The sequence below is a fragment of the Lepidochelys kempii genome, chromosome 8, assembly GCF_965140285.1.
Source record: "Lepidochelys kempii isolate rLepKem1 chromosome 8, rLepKem1.hap1, whole genome shotgun sequence".
In the NCBI taxonomy this organism is placed as follows: domain Eukaryota; kingdom Metazoa; phylum Chordata; order Testudines; family Cheloniidae; genus Lepidochelys; species Lepidochelys kempii.
The window spans coordinates 107,475,276-107,495,650 of record NC_136387.1 but is presented as its reverse complement, the minus strand read 5'-3'; the positions used below and the strand labels follow the sequence as shown (position 1 = coordinate 107,495,650).

Below are 20,375 nucleotides of genomic sequence, written 5' to 3'. Positions count from 1 at the left end.
GCTCTCCCTGTTTCCTGTAATGGAGTGTGCGCCATGTTTCTCCACACCTACCTTTTTCCCCCCCAGGGCCTACATTAAGATTCAGCTTTTCTAAAAGGCAGCGAGAGGGAATAAAATAAAAACTGGATGATAAATATTTGCAGTTGATTCAAAGCTCTTCTCAAAAGTACCCTTTGAAGGAAAAATAGCTCTCACAGTGCACGAGAGTTGGATGGAGATTTTCTTCCTCACAGGTTTCAGTCCCACATAGCTCTTAAGAGTACAAGTGTCAAAGACACAAGTGGAAGGTTATAGCCCTGAGATGCCCCATGCTAAAGCTACATACTAAAGCAAAGTGGGACCCCTGGGGTGTTCTCTTGTATATTTACCCTTAGAATGCTCTTTTGCAGTGTTATTGTGGACAGGTTGGTGCCAGGATATTAGAGAGACAAAGTGGGTGAGGTAATGCTTTTTATGGACCAACTTCTGTTGGTGAAAGCAACAAGGTTTTGAGCTACACCTCTAGCTCAGACCTCCAAGGAGCGGCGGTAGCTATGTTGGTGGAAGAACGTCTCTTGCTGACATAGCACTGTCCACACCAATGTTTGTTGGGGTAACTTATGTCACTCAGGGGGGTGTGGTACAGTTATACAGACAAAATGCCAATATAGATATACACCTTCGATGATAAGTAAGGCTACGATTTAGTTGACGATTTTTAGTAAAAGTCATGCACAGGTCATGGGCAATAAACAACAATTCACAGCCCGTGACCGTGATTTGTACTATATACCCCTGACTACATCTTAGCTCAGGGGCAGGGGGGCACTGCTCTGGGGGTGATGTGAAGGGGGGGGGGGGCTGCTGCTGCTGGAGAGGGTCCTGGGGGCCAGGGGCCACGAGCAGCGGCTGCTCTGGCCGCCCCTGGGGCTGCCCACCCGCTGCTGCTCAGGTGGTCTCCGGGGCCAGCTGTCCAGGGTTGCTTCAGCTGTCCCGATGTGGCTGGCTGTGGGGCTGCCCACCTGCCCCAGGGACCACTGAGCTGCAGGTGGTCCCGGGAGCAGGGCCGCCCAAGCATCTGGCTGCAGAGCCACTCCAGCAGTGGCCAGTGTGGCTTTCCCCACGGCCGCCTGGGCAGCCCTAGGGTCAGCCACACCAGCCGCTGCAGAAATCACAAAGGTCGCAGAAAGACATAGAATCCGTGACTTCCGCGACCCCCGAGACTGACAAGGAGCCCTAATTATAAGTGCCCTGGTGCAGGGATCACCTTTTTGTTCCATGTTTGTACGCTGCCTAGTGCAATGGGTTCCTGCTCCGTGACTCAGTCTGCTAGTGCTACAGTAATACAAATACACGGAAGGGTGGGGTGAATGGACACTTAAAGTGCGTGGTGCTCCCTCACCTGGCGGTGCAGCAGCAGTTTATCTATAACCAGAGCAGTCCTGACCCTGATTACTTTGTGCATAGGCATAATGAGATAGTCTTGTTAATGGCAGCTTCTTTAGAAATACAGCTAGGCACTACCAGGCAACAATTAAAATGTAATAAACTTTTTTGTGCTTTTAATATTTGAATAAATTTTTGTATTTATTCAATCTATAAAATGTGCTGGTTTTTACCTTTTGGTGCAGATCTATTATTATTGAAAGCCACTGGGTTAAAACAGAGCTAAGAGAGCTCATTCAGAACAGACCCGTAAAAGGAACTTTGCCCTTTGTACCATGCCTTCAGGGGAAAGGCTGAGTAAATACGTGGTCCTTGCTAGAGGGCTAAAGGTAAAAAAAACCTCTGACTTTTGGACCAATAGAGGATGCACGTAAGTCAGTGAAGGTTCTTTCACAGTGAAGGTTCTGTGTCTGGCTCCCAGACACGTCTTTAGAGGCGGTTAATCAGAGTCTCAGCTCTGTTCATGAAGTATGGGGGGGCAGTGTCTTAGATAGCTGGGGTGCAAGTCATATATAGTTGTATACCTCGAAGCTCAGCACCTTGAATTTGCAAGTCTAATATGACAAACATCTAAGCAAAGCAGGCAGCCAATTTGCACATGAAGTGAAATTTCGGAGTGGTGTTCAGGGGTTGCACATAATGGAGTTCATTGCTGTATCCAATCAGCAGGTGACAAAGGCCTGGATAGCTGGTGAGGTCCCATGGCCTTAGGTCAATGTCTCAAGCGCCAGAACAATATCTGCTAAGGGGTGCAACAGCTGAAGAGCTGAATTCCATACTTCTGTTAATTTGATATGCTTGGATTTGATTAATAAGATGCTATGTCTTCTGTCAGTGGGTGAACTTTAGCATTAGCTCTGTTTAAAAGCATAGATTAGCTATTACCTTTTCTTGGAATTTTAGTTGCTGAATGCCGCATGAGGGTTTCCTTTGTTTCTCCTTAATCTGGAAACAGGCTAACATTTTTTTCCATTAAAATTTGCTTTGTTCCTTTCTACATAAAGCTTTTGCCTTCAGGAATTTAAGTTTTGGCAACTAACAGAATTAAAATGGCTTTCCTCCTAAGTGCTGTAAAGTGTGTGTGTGTTGAATCCGATCCTAATGACTCCAAGTGTATATTTCAGCACATTAATGCATGAATGGATTGAAAAACCAACTAACAGTAATTTCTTTCCTTGTAAAATGTTACTGAATGGTATCCCAGGAGGCTGCACGTTATATATCCCCTTTATGTCTTACACAAGGTCACTTAAAGGCTGTAGCCTGGGAGGAAAGAGTGAATAACTTCAATAGCAATGTGGTGAAGCTTCTACAGATGATAGATGGAATGAGCCTTTTTACAAAGGTCTTTCCATTTGCTGTCTGCAAAAATCTTCATTACAAAAGGGCACTTCTTTGTGAGGTACATCACTTTCTCAGGTGGATCTTTTCTTAGGATCCAGGTTTATCTTGAATCACCCTATTAGTATGGGACAATTCCCTTGGTAAAGAGGATATATAAAATTTGTGAGGTGTAATTGAGATAGAAAGAAAACATCCTTGTAATTGTGATAGTAGGAAGTTCTAGAGTAAATAAAATGTCAAACCTGGTCCTCTCCTGTAAAACAGACCTCCTCCTCCTCACTTTTTGGTTAAAGATGAGCAAATAAACAGGTGTTTCAGATCATGGTTGGGGTTATCCTGGAAAGTGAAGATTATCATATCTGTCGGATGTATGTGATGTTCCATCACTTCTAATTTATTTAGTCTACCTCCTTATTAATACACAATGCTACTGTACTGCCTTTATTTCCGTCTTCCCTGAACAGCACATACCGTCAATTCCTGTACTCCAGTCATGACTACTGTTCTACCATGTTTGTTATCCCTGTAGTATAGAGGTAAAAGCCCACCATAAACTGATAGGCGACCATCATATACTCACAGTTTTGACTGCTGGTCACGTAGTTTTTATACTAATCGGTGTCATCCAGGTACCAAGGCACAAGCTGAGTAAGTTTGTCTTGAGCCTTATGGAAAACGAAGATCTTAACAGGGACTGAAACAGTCAAAGAACGAGGCGCAGTGAGAAATATGGAGGGATAATTAGGAGCTCTTCCTGCATCAGTGCTGCACGTAGTTATTTTTTAACTTTATTGCAGCAGCCTCTGCACTTCACTGTCCTAGGTCATGGGGGCAATTGTACAGGCTGATGCAATTAGGATAGATAGTGTGTTCTTGCCCTCTCCCTTCCTCTTTGCATTTCCCAATCTGAAATGGATGAGGCTGCGTTTTCTTGAAGACTAGCAGGCAGCATGGAACAATAGCCACCCAGGAGTGTTGCCGTCTTCCTCTACTGTGAGCTTTCAGTGCTCACATGAGGCAGATTCTGCAGTGCGCACACTCATATGGTAATATTGCAAACATGTCTTCAGGAAAATATGAGCCGAAAGACAGCATTGGAACAAATCTTGGCCTTTTCTGCTGGACAGAGATCTGGGGACTTGCCATGTGGTGTGAAAGGTGGATGTGTTGGACGACTGTTCATCCCGAAGTGTTGTGATTTGCTGCAGTGTCAATGCAGCTGTCTGGGCCTTTCAAGCAGGAAGTTACTCTGAAGCCTACCATATTAATCTGCCAAATAAAGAAGAGTTGTAATATGTATTAATCGATTTTCTTCAAAAACAGATTGTTTTGAGCACATGAAAGAGGGTGATAGACTTAAGCCTAGCAGGGTATGAAGACTGTGATAGTGTTACATAACTTACTATACAGACTGTTGTATAAGAAATTCAAGTTTAGTTTTCTGCAAGTATGCAGCAACAATTTGAGAGAGAGATTCATTGTAAACCATAAGAAACAGAGTTAAGGATGAGTTCTCAACGTCAACACTGAATTTCCTCATTTGAGTGCCTGATATCTCAACCTTAAATGTTCATTAATTCTAGGGGCAGATTCTCATTTACTTTGAGGCTCCTTTACACTGCTCAGGGTGAATATATTATATTTGTATTTATCAGACCAATATAACGGGGGCCTAGTGGAAATGAGAATCAGACTTTTTCCCTTGACATTATTATTTTATCATTGGCTTGCCATGTCTTGAGTATCTTACAGGAGATGGAGAACATTTTTTGCTTTAGTTCAGGGTGAAGAATGTTTACATGAAAAACTTGTCTTTTCACAGTCCCTGAGTTATGAATACAAATAGAGTTGTGCGGATATATTCCATCTACCTGCTTGCTTATTTGACCCTCCTCACTATTTTATCTGAGAGCCTCCTGATTCGGAAAAGGATCGTGTGCAATGTTGATGGAGATCAAAAAGGAAATTAAATCTAATAAAGCAGTAATTATGGGTGATAACTACCTGCGTATAAGCTGATCATTATATCATGTCAGAGCACAGGTTAGAGAAGCAATTTTTTAACACCGTTAACTATTGATTCTTGGAAAAACTAGTTCTAGAGCACACAAGAGAAGAGGCTGTTCTGAGCTTAACCTTTTGCAATCCACAGTAGTTAGGTTCAAGAAGTAACTGTAGTTGAACCACTAGTAATGACTACAGTATAACGAAGTTCAACATCCTTCAGGAGGAGTAATACCAAAATCTACCGCTGAGAACGTTCACAGTTACATTAGATTAGATTAATTTTTTTAAATTAGAGATATTATAAACCTTCCATCTGTTATGGGAAGGCTACTCTGTAATTGTCCTTTGTAGAGTGACTCTTTCACATTCTTTTGAAGCATCTGGTATGGCCCACTCTCAGACAGGATTACTGGATTAATTAGATGGGAACAGTTCCCACTTCCATAGGCACTCAGATGTCCTGGTGAAAAACATATGTAGAAAGAAAAGTAGAGGGTACCATTATAGACTGCGTTAATGTATGTAATGTATCATGTCATCTATAGACATGATATTTTCTCTGCGTCAACTCCAAGAAAAGTGCAGAGAGCAAAACCGGCCATTGTACATTGCCCTTGTGGACCTTACCAAAGCATTCAACACAGCAGAGCAGTCAGCAGAGCAGGACTATTTGCAGTACTAGAAAAGATAGGATGCCCACTAACCTTGTTAAGTCTTATACATTCGTTCCACAATAACATGAGAGCAACAGTCCAGTTTGACGGGTCCACTTCGGACAGCTTTGAGATGAAAAGCGATGTGAAGCAACAGTGTGTTCTTGCCCCTACACTCCATGGAATCTTCTCGGTACTCTTAAATTGTGCTTTAAAGACATGAAAGGTGGAGTGCATCTCCACACAAGATCAGATGGGAAACTCTTCAACCAATCCCAGCTTAAGTCAAAGACCAAAGTCAAAAAAAGAAAAGGAGTACTTGTGGCTCCACAAGTAGAATCATAGAATATCAGGGTTGGAAGGGACCCCAGAAGGTCATCTAGTCCAACCCCCTGCTCAAAGCAGGACCAATTCCCAGTTAAATCATCCCAGCCAGGGCTTTGTCAAGCCTGACCTTAAAAACCTCCAAGGAAGGAGATTCTACCACCTCCCTAGGTAACGCATTCCAGTGTTTCACCACCCTCTTAGTGAAAAAGTTTTTCCTAATATCCAATCTAAACCTCCCCCACTGCAACTTGAGACCATTACTCCTCGTTCTGTCATCTGCTACCATTGAGAACAGTCTAGAGCCATCCTCCTTGGAACCCCCTTTCAGGTAGTTGAAAGCAGCTATCAAATCCCCCCTCATTCTTCTCTTCTGCAGGCTAAACAATCCCAGCTCCTTCAGCCTCTCCTCATAAGTCATGTGTTCTAGACCCCTAATCATTTTTGTTGCCCTTCGCTGGACTCTCTCCAATTTCTCCACATCCTTCTTGTAGTGTGGGGCCCAAAACTGGACACAGTACTCCAGATGAGGCCTCACCAATGTCGAATAGAGGGGAACGATCACGTCCCTCAATCTGCTCGCTATGCCCCTACTTATACATCCCAAAATGCCATTGGTCTTCTTGGCAACAAGGGCACACTGCTGACTCATATCCAGCTTCTCGTCCACTGTCACCCCTAGGTCCTTTTCCGCAGAACTGCTGCCTAGCCATTCGGTCCCTAGTCTGTAGCTGTGCATTGGATTCTTCCATCCTAAGTGCAGGACCCTGCACTTATCCTTATTGAACCTCATCAGATTTCTTTTGGCCCAATCCTCCAATTTGTCTAGGTCCTTCTGTATCCTATCCCTCCCCTCCAGCGTACTCCTTTTCTTTTTGTGAATACAGACTAACACGGCTGTTACTCTGAAACAAACTCAAAAAGGTGCTATTCAGGGAACTTCCTATTTGCTGCTGCTGATGCCCTCATAGCTCACAATGACGATCTACTACAGGTTTCAAAGTAGCAGCCGTGTTAGTCTGTATCCGCAAAAAGAAAAGGAGGACTTGTGGCACCTTAGAGACTAACAAATTTATTTGAGCATAAGCTTTCGTGGGCTACAGCTCACTTCATCTGATGCATTCAGTGGAAAATACAGTGGGGAGATTTTATATACACAGAGAATGGTAACACCCATTATTTCATGTTCTGTGTGTATATAAAATCTCCCCACTCTATTTTCCACTGCATGCATCCGATGAAGTGAGCTGTAGCTCATGAAAGCTTATGCTCAAATAAATTTGTTTGTCTCTAAGGTGCCACAAGTACTCCTTTTCTTTTTGTGATCTACTACAAGAACTCATGGACTGCCTTTCAAGTGCCTGTCAGGCATTCCCTGTCACCATCAGCAAGAAAATGGTTGTATTAGGACAGGGTTTCCACAAGATCCTTCAATTACCTTAAATGCAAACCAGCTAGAAGTGGTCCAGAAGTTCAGCTATTTAGGTTCTACAGTGACACCAACCTCTCACTGGATGAAGAACTAAATGTTCACATTGGAAAGGCTCCCACCACCTTTAGCAGACTAACTAAAATATCATGGAACAACTCAGAGCTTGCCATCAAGACCAAAATGCTAGTGTACCAAGCCTGCATCCTCAGCACTCTCATGTATGTTGGAGAAACATGGAGTTTCCACCTACATTGTTTACACCGTATACTCAACCGTATACTCGACACCAAATGGCAGGATAAAGTCACCAATGCAGAAGTTCTTCAAAGGGCAAATTTACCAAGTGTGACAGCCCTGGTCAAGCAAAGACGACCACGCTGGCTGGATCATCTGAATAGGTTGGAAGACTGACGCCTACCCAAGGACATGCTATACGGGGAGCTATCGGAGGGAGCAAGAACAACAGGGTGTCCCAAGCTTCGTTATAAAGACGCAAGCAAGCGAGATATGAAGGAATTTGGAATTGATCCTGACTGATGGGAAATCTTGGCAAGTGATCGTAAAAAGTGGTGCCATCGTCTCCATCAGGGTATCAGAGTCCATGACAGAAGCTGTCTCCTACAGCTTGAAGAGAAAAGAGCCCACAGGAAGCAAGCAGCTCCCAACCAAGATAGATACATTTGCAATAACTGCTAGAGATCATGTACATCTCGGATTGGATAATTCAGTCACATGAGACATTGCAAACCATCTACATCATAGGCTGCAATTCCCATAATCTCTTGCAGACGAAAGGATGCCAACACAAATGTCACTTTTAGTGCCATGGAAGCTTCATGAGAGCCTGTTGGGAGAGGGAGGAGGAGACAATAGTGTCTGTCTGCAGTTGCAATTGTAACGATGCGGCCTCTGGCAGGACACTACTGAGAGTAACAATTCAGGACAAATTGCTTAGAGCAGGGCAGTTACAGCTGGGTTTCCTTTACCGTTAAGGCACACCGAACCAGCCAAACAGAGAGGACTTCGGTCTCACGCCACTGGCTAACCATAAGTCATCCAAGCAATTCCCTTAGACCAGCGGTGGGCAAACTTTTTGGCCCAAGGGCCACATCGGCATTGAGAAACTGTATGGAGAGCCGGGTAGGGAAGGCTGTGCCTCCCCAAACAGCCTGGCCCCCTCCCACTTCCCGCCTCCTGACTTCCCCCTTCAGAACCTATGACCCATCCAACCCCCCTGCTCCTTGTCCCCTGACTGCCCCCTCCCGGGACCACCACCCCTAACTGCCCCCCTGGGACCCCCATCCCCTATCCAACCCCCCCATCCCCTGACTGCCCCCCTGACCCCTATCCACACCCCCAGCCCCATGACAGGCCCCCCTCTGGGACTCCCACGCCTATCCAACCACTCCCTGTTCCCTGACTGCCCCCCCTGGGATCTCCTGCCCCTTATCCAACCCCTCCCTCTGCCCCCTTATCATGCTGCTCAGAGCAGGAGGAGCTCGCAGCCCAGCTGGAGCCAGCCACGCTGACACGGTGCCCGGCAGGAGAGGCATACCAGAAATCTGGTGGCGCGCTGAGGCTGCGGGGAAGGGGGGACAGGGACTAGCCTCCCCGGCCAGGAGCTCAGGGGCTGGGCAGGACGGTCCCGGGAGCCACAGTTTGCCCACCTCTGCCTTAGACACTCCAGTTTCCCAGTATCACCACCAGTGCCACTCATTATGGGGGTGAATTGTTATGAAAACCAATAACCCAATAAAAGAAAAAAGGTTCTCTCGATCCCAAAGGACCAAGCCCCAGACACAGGTCAATATACAATTCAGATCTTACCCACAAATCACGCTGTTGCCAATCCTTTAGAATCTAAAGGTTTATTCATAAAAACAAAAAAATATAGATGAGAGCTAGAATGGGTTAAATGGAATCAATTACATACCGTAATGGCAAAGTTCTTGGTTCAGGCTTGTAGCAGTGATGGAATAAACTGCAGGCACAAATCAAGTCTCTGGAGAACATCCCCAGCTGGGATGGGTCATTCAGTCCTTTGTTCAGAGCTTCAGTTTGTAGCAAAGTTCCTCCAGAGGTCAGAAGCAGGATTAAAGACAAAATGGAGATGCTGCTGCTGCCTTTTATAGTTCTTTTGCCATGTGGTTTGTGCTTTCTTTGTTCCAACCATAAGCCACCCAGCATATGGCCTGGAAAAACCTCAGAGTTCTGTCCATAGGCCTGTCCCTGCATACCTGGCTGGGTCACAAGGTGTGTCTGCCTTCTCTCAATGGGTCAGTTGTGTAGCTGAGGGTCCTTAATGGGCCATCGAGCAGACTAGGCAGAGCTGATGCCACATTGTCTGGAGTGTCACCCAGAAGCATAGCACAAGTTTGAAATACAGACAGTATCTAGCCAATGCTTACCACTTTAAATAGAAAAATGATACATGCATACAGGTAGCATAATCATAACCAGCAAATCATAACATTGTCATAGACACCTCACACGACAACTTTTGTACAATATTTGCTGCAAATATAGAACAGTGGTTGCAACAATGATTTATACGGTCACAGTTTGTCAATTATATCACAGAAATATAAGGACCAATCAGTATATTTTTAAGTATATACAGGAGCTGATTCAGGAAGTGACTGTAGCTGAGGCTACCAAGTATTATTAACTACAATATAATTAAATTCCACTGGCCAGATTGGGTATCAAAATGTGACACAACTTCAGAAAGGGCAATTTAAATAAAATGAGGTTAGTTAAAAAGCTCTAAAATTAAAAGTAAAGAGAATAAAATCCTTGGAGGTGTCATGAAAACAGTAATAGAGTCTCAGAAGTTATGCTCATTGCTGAACAGGATGGATACAAATAAATGATAGTTTGTTCAAGTGCTAAACCAGCTTTTGGCAGCTGTAATTTCTTCTGCAGGTGCCGAGGGAATATTTTCTTCATTTCAGTTTAGGACTTGTGTACGCAGTGGGTAATGCACACTACAGGGGTGTGAATTCTAAAGTGCACATTAATTGGTCCATGTAGGCCCTGTTGGTGGTCACTAAATGTTCTTTATGTGCTTTAATGCACTGCGGTCTCCCACATCTGACCTGCAGGGAGTTTATCGGGATATTCAGCCAAAACTTCCCTTTGCTCTGTTCATTCCGTTAGCCAAAGGTGTGCAACCATGAGTAGCCATAAACTTCCTTTCCCGCCCTGGTGTCTATACACTTCACATACTTACAGATCGTTATCGGATTCCTTCTTTAGCCAATCTCTACGATACTTGCCGCTTGTCTTGTATGTCAGTCCCTTCTGCCCCTTAAACATTTTGCTGGTCAGTTCTCTCCAGGTTGTTGTATATTTATAGTTGGGAACTGATGTTCTAGGCATGGTCTCACCTTGGTCTGTGAAGTGATATCTCTGCACGTGCAGCAGCTTTTTTACCTCTCTGTTGTACTGCAAGCTCCCATCCAGTTTCACCCTAAATCTCTCTTGGTATCATCGCCTCCCAAATAGATCTCCCTTTTCATATCTTTCAGATTTGCCCTATAGTTTGCATCTTGCAGTATCACCAGGCTGAGTCTTGTTCATATTGCTACACTAGTGTCTTTGTATTCTATTCCTTACCCCCTCAAAAAACAAAACAAAAACACACTGTGCTAAAAATATGTTAAGGCTTCAAAGTGAAACATTCACAAGACAAGTCAGGAACTGCCTACACAACTCTACTTCTGCTACTTTGTGTGTGTGCATTATGATAGTCTTTAATTAACCCAGTTCCATACGTTTTCCATTCCTCCTTCAGTATGCAGATTAGATGTTAGCACTGGATGAAGCCGCTGATCTATACTGATTATTATCATCACTGTTAATAATGTAGCCTGCTTCATTCGCTGCTCACCACCCTACTTTTGCACGTGCTTTGCTTGGTCAGTTTTATGTTGTTCAGGACCCCAAAGTGCTGTGGACACTTCTCTCCATACGGACGAGTCAGTGTCTTCCTCAGGATCCTTAGGCTGTGCAGATTCTACTCCAGGACATTATATGTACAATGCAAAGGGGATCCCATTATACTGCGCATGTCTGGAAAGAGCAGGGAGATCTGCAGCCTCTCTTGGGATTGGACAGTGTTTAGTTCACATCTCCCGATCTGCATATCTGGGCTCCAGTTTCAGAGCATTTTATACCTTTCCACCATTAAAAAGCAGCTCCCTTTTGTTGTGGCTTTCTTTATGAAAAATTGTTCCTTGTCTCCTATGTCAGATAGTGATACAATTGATGTGCTGGAGTTATCTTCTTGCTCAGAAAAGTTTCTGGAGGGAAACCCATCACATTTCTCAACAAAGATGGGATCGTTTTTATCTTGTGATCATAAGCAAAACTGGATCTGGCAGTTCTTCCCCTTGATGAATTTGATTCAAATCTTTGATTCAAATATCCCTTGTCTTCACTTGATTTTCAAGTTGTTCCAAGCATCCCTTCCTAAGTAGCTTAATTTTAATGTGTGTTTTTGTGAGAGTCTCTTGTTCCTCACCTAGTTTCTTTGAGATTTCTCATCCAGCTCTTCGGTGTGCTGCTCATTGCTGATGACCCACTTATTTCATTTATTAGAAGTTCATGGAGGACTTGAGCTATTCAGTGCTGGTTATGATTTCTCTCAATGTTTTAGAGTTAACCTTCTCCCAACAGAGCTGGCTGCTCCCTGTTTTGCCCAGCACTATATGAATCACTGATACTCTTAAAAAAAGAAAAGGAGGACTTGTGGCACCTTAGAGACTAACAAATTTATTTTAGCATAAGCTTTCGTGGGCTACAGCTCACTTCATCGGATGCATGCTTAGTTCATTGTCAAACTTATCTCACTTGTTTGTAGATAATTTTCTTCTGACGCCACTCCTGCAGCAAAGGGAAGAGCTCCTCTAACCGTCTTGGTTCAGGATTTTCCCTCTGCCAGCTGTTCGGCTATGGGTAATATCTGCCTCCTAAGGGTTCATTGTGCTTCACCTGACTTTCTGTCATGTTGCATCAAATGCTCAGTTGTCTGGCTGGGGAGAGCTGTTTGCTTCTAAAAATGGGAGAGCTGAACCATATAAATAGAGGCCCGTTTCATGTTTTCAGTTTCCAAACAGAATGACAGTTACTTAGATTTATAAAAAATTAAAGCATTCCAATTTAGAGGGTTTTAAATATTGTATGTAGACAATTTTTCCACATACACTGCAACAATGGAGGTGGGGAGGAGGAGGATTCTTCCTACTGAGGGGCAAAGAAAGACTATGGGGCTTTATTAGCCATGGGGCAATGGGGATTGGGGTGGGTAAGAACAATTTTGCCTAAGAAATTTGGTTTCTCTTAACCAAGATGGTAAATTAGTTTAAGGGAGTGAACGGTTGCAAAAAGAGCAAGTCTATAAAATACGTTATGGGACAACTGATAAATTCATCAATTTCTTATGTTGCAATTTATGTCCAGCTCACGGGCCTGAAAAGTCATAATTCTGTCAAACCTGAGACGAAAGCAAATTTGAATTTGTTTTCTGAAGAGAGACAGGAATGAGGAGACAGATCTATTCTCTTAGTTGGAGTTTCTCTGTAAGTTTTCTCTGAATGAGGAACATGAGAAACCATGCTGCTGTTCACGTGACTTCTGAGCATTGTCTGGTAGACAGACCTGAGCCAATACTCTTACAAAATGACTCCTTCAAAAGTTAGGCTGGTAAATATCCAAGCTGCCTTCTAAGCTAGTTGGAAACCTCTCACATTTTCTGTCCTGTTCAGAGGTGGAATTTGACACAAAACGCTAGTTTTGGCACAGTAATTCTGAATACTTAGCGCCTTTTGTGAGGAGAGTAGCCCTCTTACAGTTCTATTGCTGATGAGTCAGATATAATAGTGCTGCTGAAAGCGTGCTGCAGAATTTTTCTCGCTTTATCAGGTTGAATAAGTTAACAGCACCTGCAGAAGTTAGAGGCATAATCTTCACTGTTAGCCCAGGCACTCATTCATATTTACAGAGCTGTTCAACATTGGGCAAACCAACTGGGGCTTGAATTGAGTTTCCTGTTGAAATAAAGTTGATGCTGCTGGTAATGATACAACTATCTGTCTCTGTCTCTGCAGAGCAGGACATCTTAATGGGGTTTTCAGTAACTCTTTCGCGGGAGCCAAATGAGGATTTAGGGGTTAGATACCAGCAAGAAGAGAATGGGGTGTCAGGCTGTTACGAAGGGCATTTCTTTCAGCGTGCAGAATCCTGCTTCTGAGCATACTGGGGTTTATTTTTATATTGAGATAATAGAAGCAGGGATGGAATAATAAGTATTTTCTCCGTATCTAGTTCAGAACTAGGTTATTGTGTAAAGTACCTTCAGATGTCTTGGCTGTAGAAGGCACTACATACATAAAATTATCTTTGTATTGTATGATATAACATGTGAAGAGATTTACTGTATAATACAGTGATAGAGGGAAGAAGAAACATCATTGACTGTTAGATAGTATGATAGGATGTAAATATTTGTCTTGGTGGATTTTCCTGACATTTTGCTGGGCACCATTGTTGCTGCCATTGTCTGAACACTTTTTGTTTTTGTCAGAAGGTAACGTTCCTAAAACGCAATGCTTAACATCACCGTCAAAAGTTTTTATGATATCTGTGAATCTCAGAAAAAGGTTAAAAAAACAAACACAAACAAAATCAAAACAAAAAACCCCAAAAGGAAGAACAGCCAAAATCTTTGTCCCCAGAGCTAGGACTTGAGCCCTTCTCTGAAATTCTCGTGAACAGCAAGAGTGCTATGAGTAGTGTCGTGTGCGATAAGTGATCTCCCTAGTGCTCCACTTTCCTTCCAGAATGCTCATAATCTACATGCAATGCTTCAAACCAGGGCCCAGGAACATACTAACCAGGTGTGTAACCAGGACATGTCTCATGCCACAGGGGCATCATTGGCACAGCATTGTTAAAGTAGGAAAGATGGTTAAACCGACGTTTAAAAAAATCGGAGTTTATGATATGTATATATTTTTTGCGATTCGGGGTGAGATACTGGGGCACCATGATCTAATTTTACTGTCTTGTCTTTTAGATTTGATCCATTTTCTCCTATTCTCTTTGTTTGTAGGAATAAGTCTGCATTTCTTAATGCTGGATGTACTGGCCACTTGCTTCAGACTAAGGAGGACTGGCTCTGCTTTGGAATATGGTGCCTCACTTCTGTGTCCCAGTATTCCTTGTACCAGCAGTAGTTCTGTGCTGCTTGATGCCTTCAATGGAGGCAGACAGTAAGTAACGTTCAAACCGTAACTTCCTAAAACCTCATGAACATTAAATATTTTCTTCCATCAAATATTCACCTGCTTGGCTCAGGTATGTGCTGAGAGAGAAATGGAAAAGTAACTCTAATGGTCTATTGTTTCCAGTGCGATTAAATAGGACATGCCTGGGAAGGACAAAATAAAATCTTGTCCTTTTCTGTGACTTTGAAAAACAAACCGTCAGTAAGAGTTGTGTGGCATTGGGGGAGCAATATGTCTAATGACTGTGAGTTTGAAACCTTAGATTTGATTCTGATCAGCTATAATGGACTAAACTCAGCTTTGTACTGGGAGGAGGAGGTGTTACCGTGCACAGGGAATTTCCATTACTTTATTTTCCCCATTCTTTTATTAATTTCATTGACCCTCAAAACCTCCATGCATCTGCTGAAGCCTAGCAGTCAGATGGTTGCATGGATACTGATAAATTGGAGAGGTTTCTGAAAAGACCTATGAGAAGGATTGGAAAACACACCTTATGGTGAGAGACTCAGAAGTTCAATCTAGTTAACAAAGAGAAGGTTAAGAGGTGACTTGATCACAGTTCATAAGTACTGAAGGAACAAAATGGACACCATGTAGAATCAAGCACGTGGGTTTATTACGCACAGCGCTGGCGGAGTGTCACCTTGCTTATTAGGCTCAGAGACACTGCCAAATAATTGATTACACTGGATTATATGGATTTTCCATGGGCAGAGGGAAATGACAAGGTAGGTAGTCCCAAGCCCCTTGATAGGGCTAACTAAATAAATTTGTTAGTCTTTAAGGTGCCACAAGTACTCCTTTTCTTTTTGCGAATACAGACTAACACGGCTGCTATTCTGAAAGATAAACACAGTAGCCAATAGTCAAAGATTACATAATGTCTCTGCCCATGGTTTCAGGTTAACAAGTAACATACAATTTGTACTTTAAACAACGTGTAAAGTGTGTTAGTATAAAATATATCTGTTGAATTCTGATTTGGGGTCCATAGGAATGAAGTAGCTCCTCTGATTGTCCAACAGGTACATACTTGGGGGTTAAAGTAGAAAAACATTGAAAAGTATGGGGCAATAGGAATTGTCTTTGAGTTGCTGTCATTTGCACTTCCAAAGGCAGACACTGGTATCTGGGGAGGGGAGGAGGATGCCATATCTCATGCTGACATGCTTGAACCTCTTCCATAAACTCAAGGTTGGTGTGTGGGGAGAGCATGGCTACCTCCTCTGCCAGAGGAGAAGACACAAACATCATGGGCTGCTTTCATTCCTTTGGTCTGTTTGCAGCTTCAGATAAGAGCTCCAATTACTGCTCCCCATCTGGCGTTTTGGTGACCAAGCGTACCTTAGTAAAAAGCAAGGTTGTCTTTTATTTGTTCTCCTTCTCTTAGCTAATATTGTTCACTGTTTACTGGGCCTCTTGACCAAACTCTGGACTTTGGGCCTGTAAAAAGAGTTGACACAGCCTATATCAGGTTTTTACATAAACAGCACATGGATTTTGGCCCTTCAGGTACCTACAGGGGGAGTAGAAATTTAATAGGGGGCTCTTCAGTGTAGCAGAGAAAGGTCTAACACGATCCAGTGGCTGGAAGTTGAAGCTAGACAAATTCAGACTGGAAAAAAGGTATACATTTTTTAACAGTGGGGATAATTGTACACTGGAACAAAGTACCAAGGGTCATGGTGGTTTCTCCAGCACTGACAATTTTTAAATCAAGATCGGATTTTTTTTTAAAAAAAGATCTGCTCTAGTTCAAAAGGAATTTTTTGGAGGCAGTTCTCCAGCCTGTGTTATATGGTGTCAGACTCGATGATCACAATGGTCCCTTCTGTCCTTGGAATTTTTGAATGGGTGAGAGCTGCTGAAGATTGAGCAGGTGGCCCTGCTGTAGCGCTTCTAGATTCGCATGTCAGTAGAGTGAAGGTAAAATATTTTAGTATGGTGCTGCCTTGTTTTTAACCTGTATCAACCAACACGATGCTCAAAACGTTCTGGAGCCCTCATTCCGGCCGTGATTAGCCCAGTACAGGAGAGAAATGAAAAAAGTAGGGCTGTCGATTAATCGCAGTTAACTTACATGATTAACTTAAAAAAATTAATCACGATTAATTGTAGTTTTAAACACATTGTTAAACAATAGAATTCCATCTGAAATGTATTAAATATTTTGGATGCTTTTCTACATTTTCAAATATATTGATTTCAGTTACAACACAGAATACAAAGTGTACAGTGCTCACTTTATATTACTATTTTTATTACAAATATTTGTACTGTAAAAATGATCAACTAAAGAAATAGTATTTTTCAATTCACCTCATACAAGTACCATAATGCAATCTCTTTATCGTGAAAGTGCAACTTACAAAAGTAGATTTTTTTTTTCAGTTATATAGCTGCATTCAAACAAAACAATGTAAAACTTTAGATCCTACCAATCCACTCAGTCCTACTTTTTGTTCAGCCAATTGCTAAGACAAACAAGTTTGTTTACATTTACAGGAGATAATGCTGCTGACTTCTTATTTACAATGTCACCTGAAAGTGAGAAGAGGTGTTTGCATGGCACTTTTGTAGGCGGCATTGCAAGGTATCTATATGCCAGATATGCTAAACGTTCGTATGCCCCTTCATGCTTCGGCCACCGTTCCGGAGGACATGCTTCCATGCTGATGACGCTCGTTAAAATAATAATGTGTTAATTACATTTTGAGTGAACTCCTTGGGGGAGAATAGTGTGTCTCCTTCTCTGTTTTACCTGCATTCTGCCATATATTTTATGTTATATCAGTCTGGGATGATGAGCCAGCACATGTTGTTCATTTTAAGAACACTTTCACTGCAGATTTGACAAAACGCAAAGAAGGAACCAGTGTGAGATTTCTAAGGATAGCTACAGCACTTGACCCAAGGATTAAGAATTTGAAGTGCCTTCCAAAATCTGAGAGGGATGAAGTGTGGAACATGCTTTCAGAAGTCTTAAAAGAGCAACATTCTGATGTGGAAACTACAGAACCCGAACCACCAAAAAAGAAAATCAACCTTCTTCTGGTGGCATCTGACTAAGATGATAAAAGTGAACAGCTGTTGGTCTGCAATGCTTTGAATCATTATCAAGCAGTACCCGTCATGTTATAAGAAGCACACAAGATCTTTTTCAGGGGAAAAGGCAATATGCCACATTTCTTGGAAATACAACAATTAGCATGTGCATTCAATCACACACACACACTGTCCAGAAGTTGATGTTATAGTTATCAGTCCAGAGACTGGATCAATCTAGTGGCCAGCTGGGTTGATTGCGGGTAGGGAGGAGCCGGTTTCTGTCAGTTATGATGCAATGCTTCGGGGAAATCTTGGCAGGACGAACCCAAAGTCTCATGGCAAAGCCCCGTTTATATAGAGATTTTCCTTCACTGGGACCAGTGAGTTTTGCATCATCAAGTTGTAATCAATTGTTGTTTGACGAGTGTTTGTTTTCTTAAATTGTCCTTCTCATCCTTTATTTTGTTCTTTTATTAGTTTTTTAGGGAGTTACCCCATGCGGGTTTTGATTACAGCTGTTTTGTCCCCACTGATGGGTGCCTGCCACATCTTCCAGAGTCGTCAATCTGCCCTCCTCTGACATCTCAACAGGGGCATGTTGCAATCTCCTTCTGGCACTTTTACGTCCATCCTCCATTCCTTCCTAGAACATCTGGTCCAGTGATGGCCTTCACACTTATTTTTGAACACGCACATTCCTCATTCACACACAAAACAGGGTTGATTTACACAAAGCATTTGAACAGGAACATCAAATTGCAATGCAAGAAAAAACAATCATTGCATTCTTTTATTTATTTTAAAATGCTAAACCTACAACAAAGTGGTGACCCTAAAATGTCTGTCACTGCCTTGAAATCACAAAATTCAGACACAAAATTCTGGCTAATGCATCTTTACCAATGGCACACTAGGCCATTCCTTTCTGCTTTCAGAAAGGGTGGCTGGCAAAATATAATCAAATCATACATCAATGCATTTAATACATGCTACACAAAATTCTTTATCCTTCTTTTTAAATTATACAAAATAAAAACACAAAATCCTAATACTACAGTCACAAGCATGGATGCATGTCCCCTGGAATGGTGGTTGAGGATGAAGAGACATATGAATGTTTAACGCATCTGGCATGTAATTATTTTGCAACGCTGGCAACAACAGTGCTATGCGAATGCCTGTTCTCACTTTCTGGTGACATTGTAAACAAGAAGCAGGCAGCATTATCTCCTGCAAATGTAAACAAACTTGTTTGTCTGAGTGACTGGCTGAACAAGAAGTAGGACTGACTGCACTTTTAGGCTCTGAAGTTTTACATTGTTTTATTTTTGAATGCAGTTTTTTTTACATAATTCTACATTTGTAAGTTCAACTTTCATGATAAAGAGATTGCAGTACAGTACTTGTATGAGGTGAATTGAAAAATACTATTTCTTTTGTATTTTACAGCACAAATATTTGTAATAAAAATAAATATAAAGTGAGCACCGTACGCTTTGTTTTGTGGGTTGTAATTGAAATTAATATATTTGAAAATGTAGAAAACATCCAAAATATTTAAATAAATGGTATTCTATTAATAATAGTGTGATTCATCACACAATTAATTGCAATTAATTTTTTGAATCGCTTGACACCCCTAGAAAAAAGCTATGAAAAGAGAGTTTGTGGAGCGGAGGGAGAGGAGAGGAGAAACTTGGCTAACTGAGCTGCTGAAAATGCGTTCCAGGAGTGCTCTAATGAATGCGTTACACATAATGCAGAAAGCTCTGCAGGCTCGTTTTTCAGCCTTGCTTTTCATTCCTCAGCTTGGGCAGCCATCTGTATTAGCTAGGCCTATCCTTAGATATTTGTGGGGCCATGTCTAAGGTAAGACAGCTCCCTCTGTACCTATGACACAGGTTCCCTTCCCCCTCATCTCCCTGTACACATGGCAGGTGCCAAGTCACCACCTTCCTGTCTGCTGCTTTTTCTGGACTGGTGTGACTTTCCCTCCCACACATTTTTGTTGTGAAACTTCAAGACTGCCGGTATTATCCTGCACATGAAGCAGAAAAGAGAAGTCAGAACACAGGTTTCTGAGCAGGGGAGATATGGATAATTGGTGTTCAGTCTCTGATACAGTTGTCTGGCACCAGCCTTGGATGGGATAGCTGATGGGGAATAGGAGTGGTGCTCTGGCTGCCACTGATACCTGACAGAGGGTTGATTTTTTTCAGAAAGGCTCAGCAACCAGAAATCTCACTGAAGTCCATGGGAGCTGCAGGTGATTAGTACTTTTTGAAAATCAGGCGGATTCTCAGTTTTTCTTGGAAATTAGAAAGTCAAGTTTGGCAGTAGATGGCTGAGATGTGCTTCCAATGCAGCTTGTTATAACAATTAGCTGCTTCTCACACAATGTTTACTTTGTCATCAGATTTGTATTTAAGCTACAATTTTACAAAAACTAGAGAAAGTCACTGTGGATCTTGATGAGAGCCTGGTTGTGAGGAGGGAGGGAAGGGATCAAAAGCTTTTAAGCTTGAGTGAAGGGGAGACAGTGGGCTCCGAGGTGATGGAAGTAAGATGAGGGACGTGGGGGAATAGGAGGAAAGATGAGTAATTAATATTTACCAGCAATAGCACTTCTGCACAGCTGGTGGGTTAATGTAATCTCTTTCAGAGCCTCTCTGAGTGGGTCACGACTACAGCTGGGGGAAAGAATGGTCATTATGCCACAGCTATCCCCTTCCTCATGTTCTCCTGAGTGGTGTTGACTGTAAACTTTTAATTCACCTCACCTGATATAAATAGTTCTTAGCCTGTTTTGGAGTCAGGAGAGAACAAGAGGGTGCAAGCTTTATCCTCTAA

At 42.4% G+C, this 20,375-nt stretch overlaps 1 protein-coding gene across 11 annotated transcripts in view; it reads left to right on the top strand.

Moving 5' to 3' along the window:
• The window catches only part of PTPRF (protein tyrosine phosphatase receptor type F), a 427,370-nt gene that overhangs the window by 50,188 nt on the left and 356,807 nt on the right, over positions 1 to 20,375 (top strand). For all 11 annotated transcript variants that reach the window (XM_073357995.2, XM_073357994.2, XM_073357992.2 and 8 more), the window contains exon 2: positions 14,300 to 14,459. In XM_073357995.2, the coding sequence (XP_073214096.1) occupies positions 14,378 to 14,459 (82 nt within the window). In that variant the 5' untranslated portion in view covers positions 14,300 to 14,377. The remainder of the gene's footprint in view (positions 1 to 14,299; positions 14,460 to 20,375) is intronic.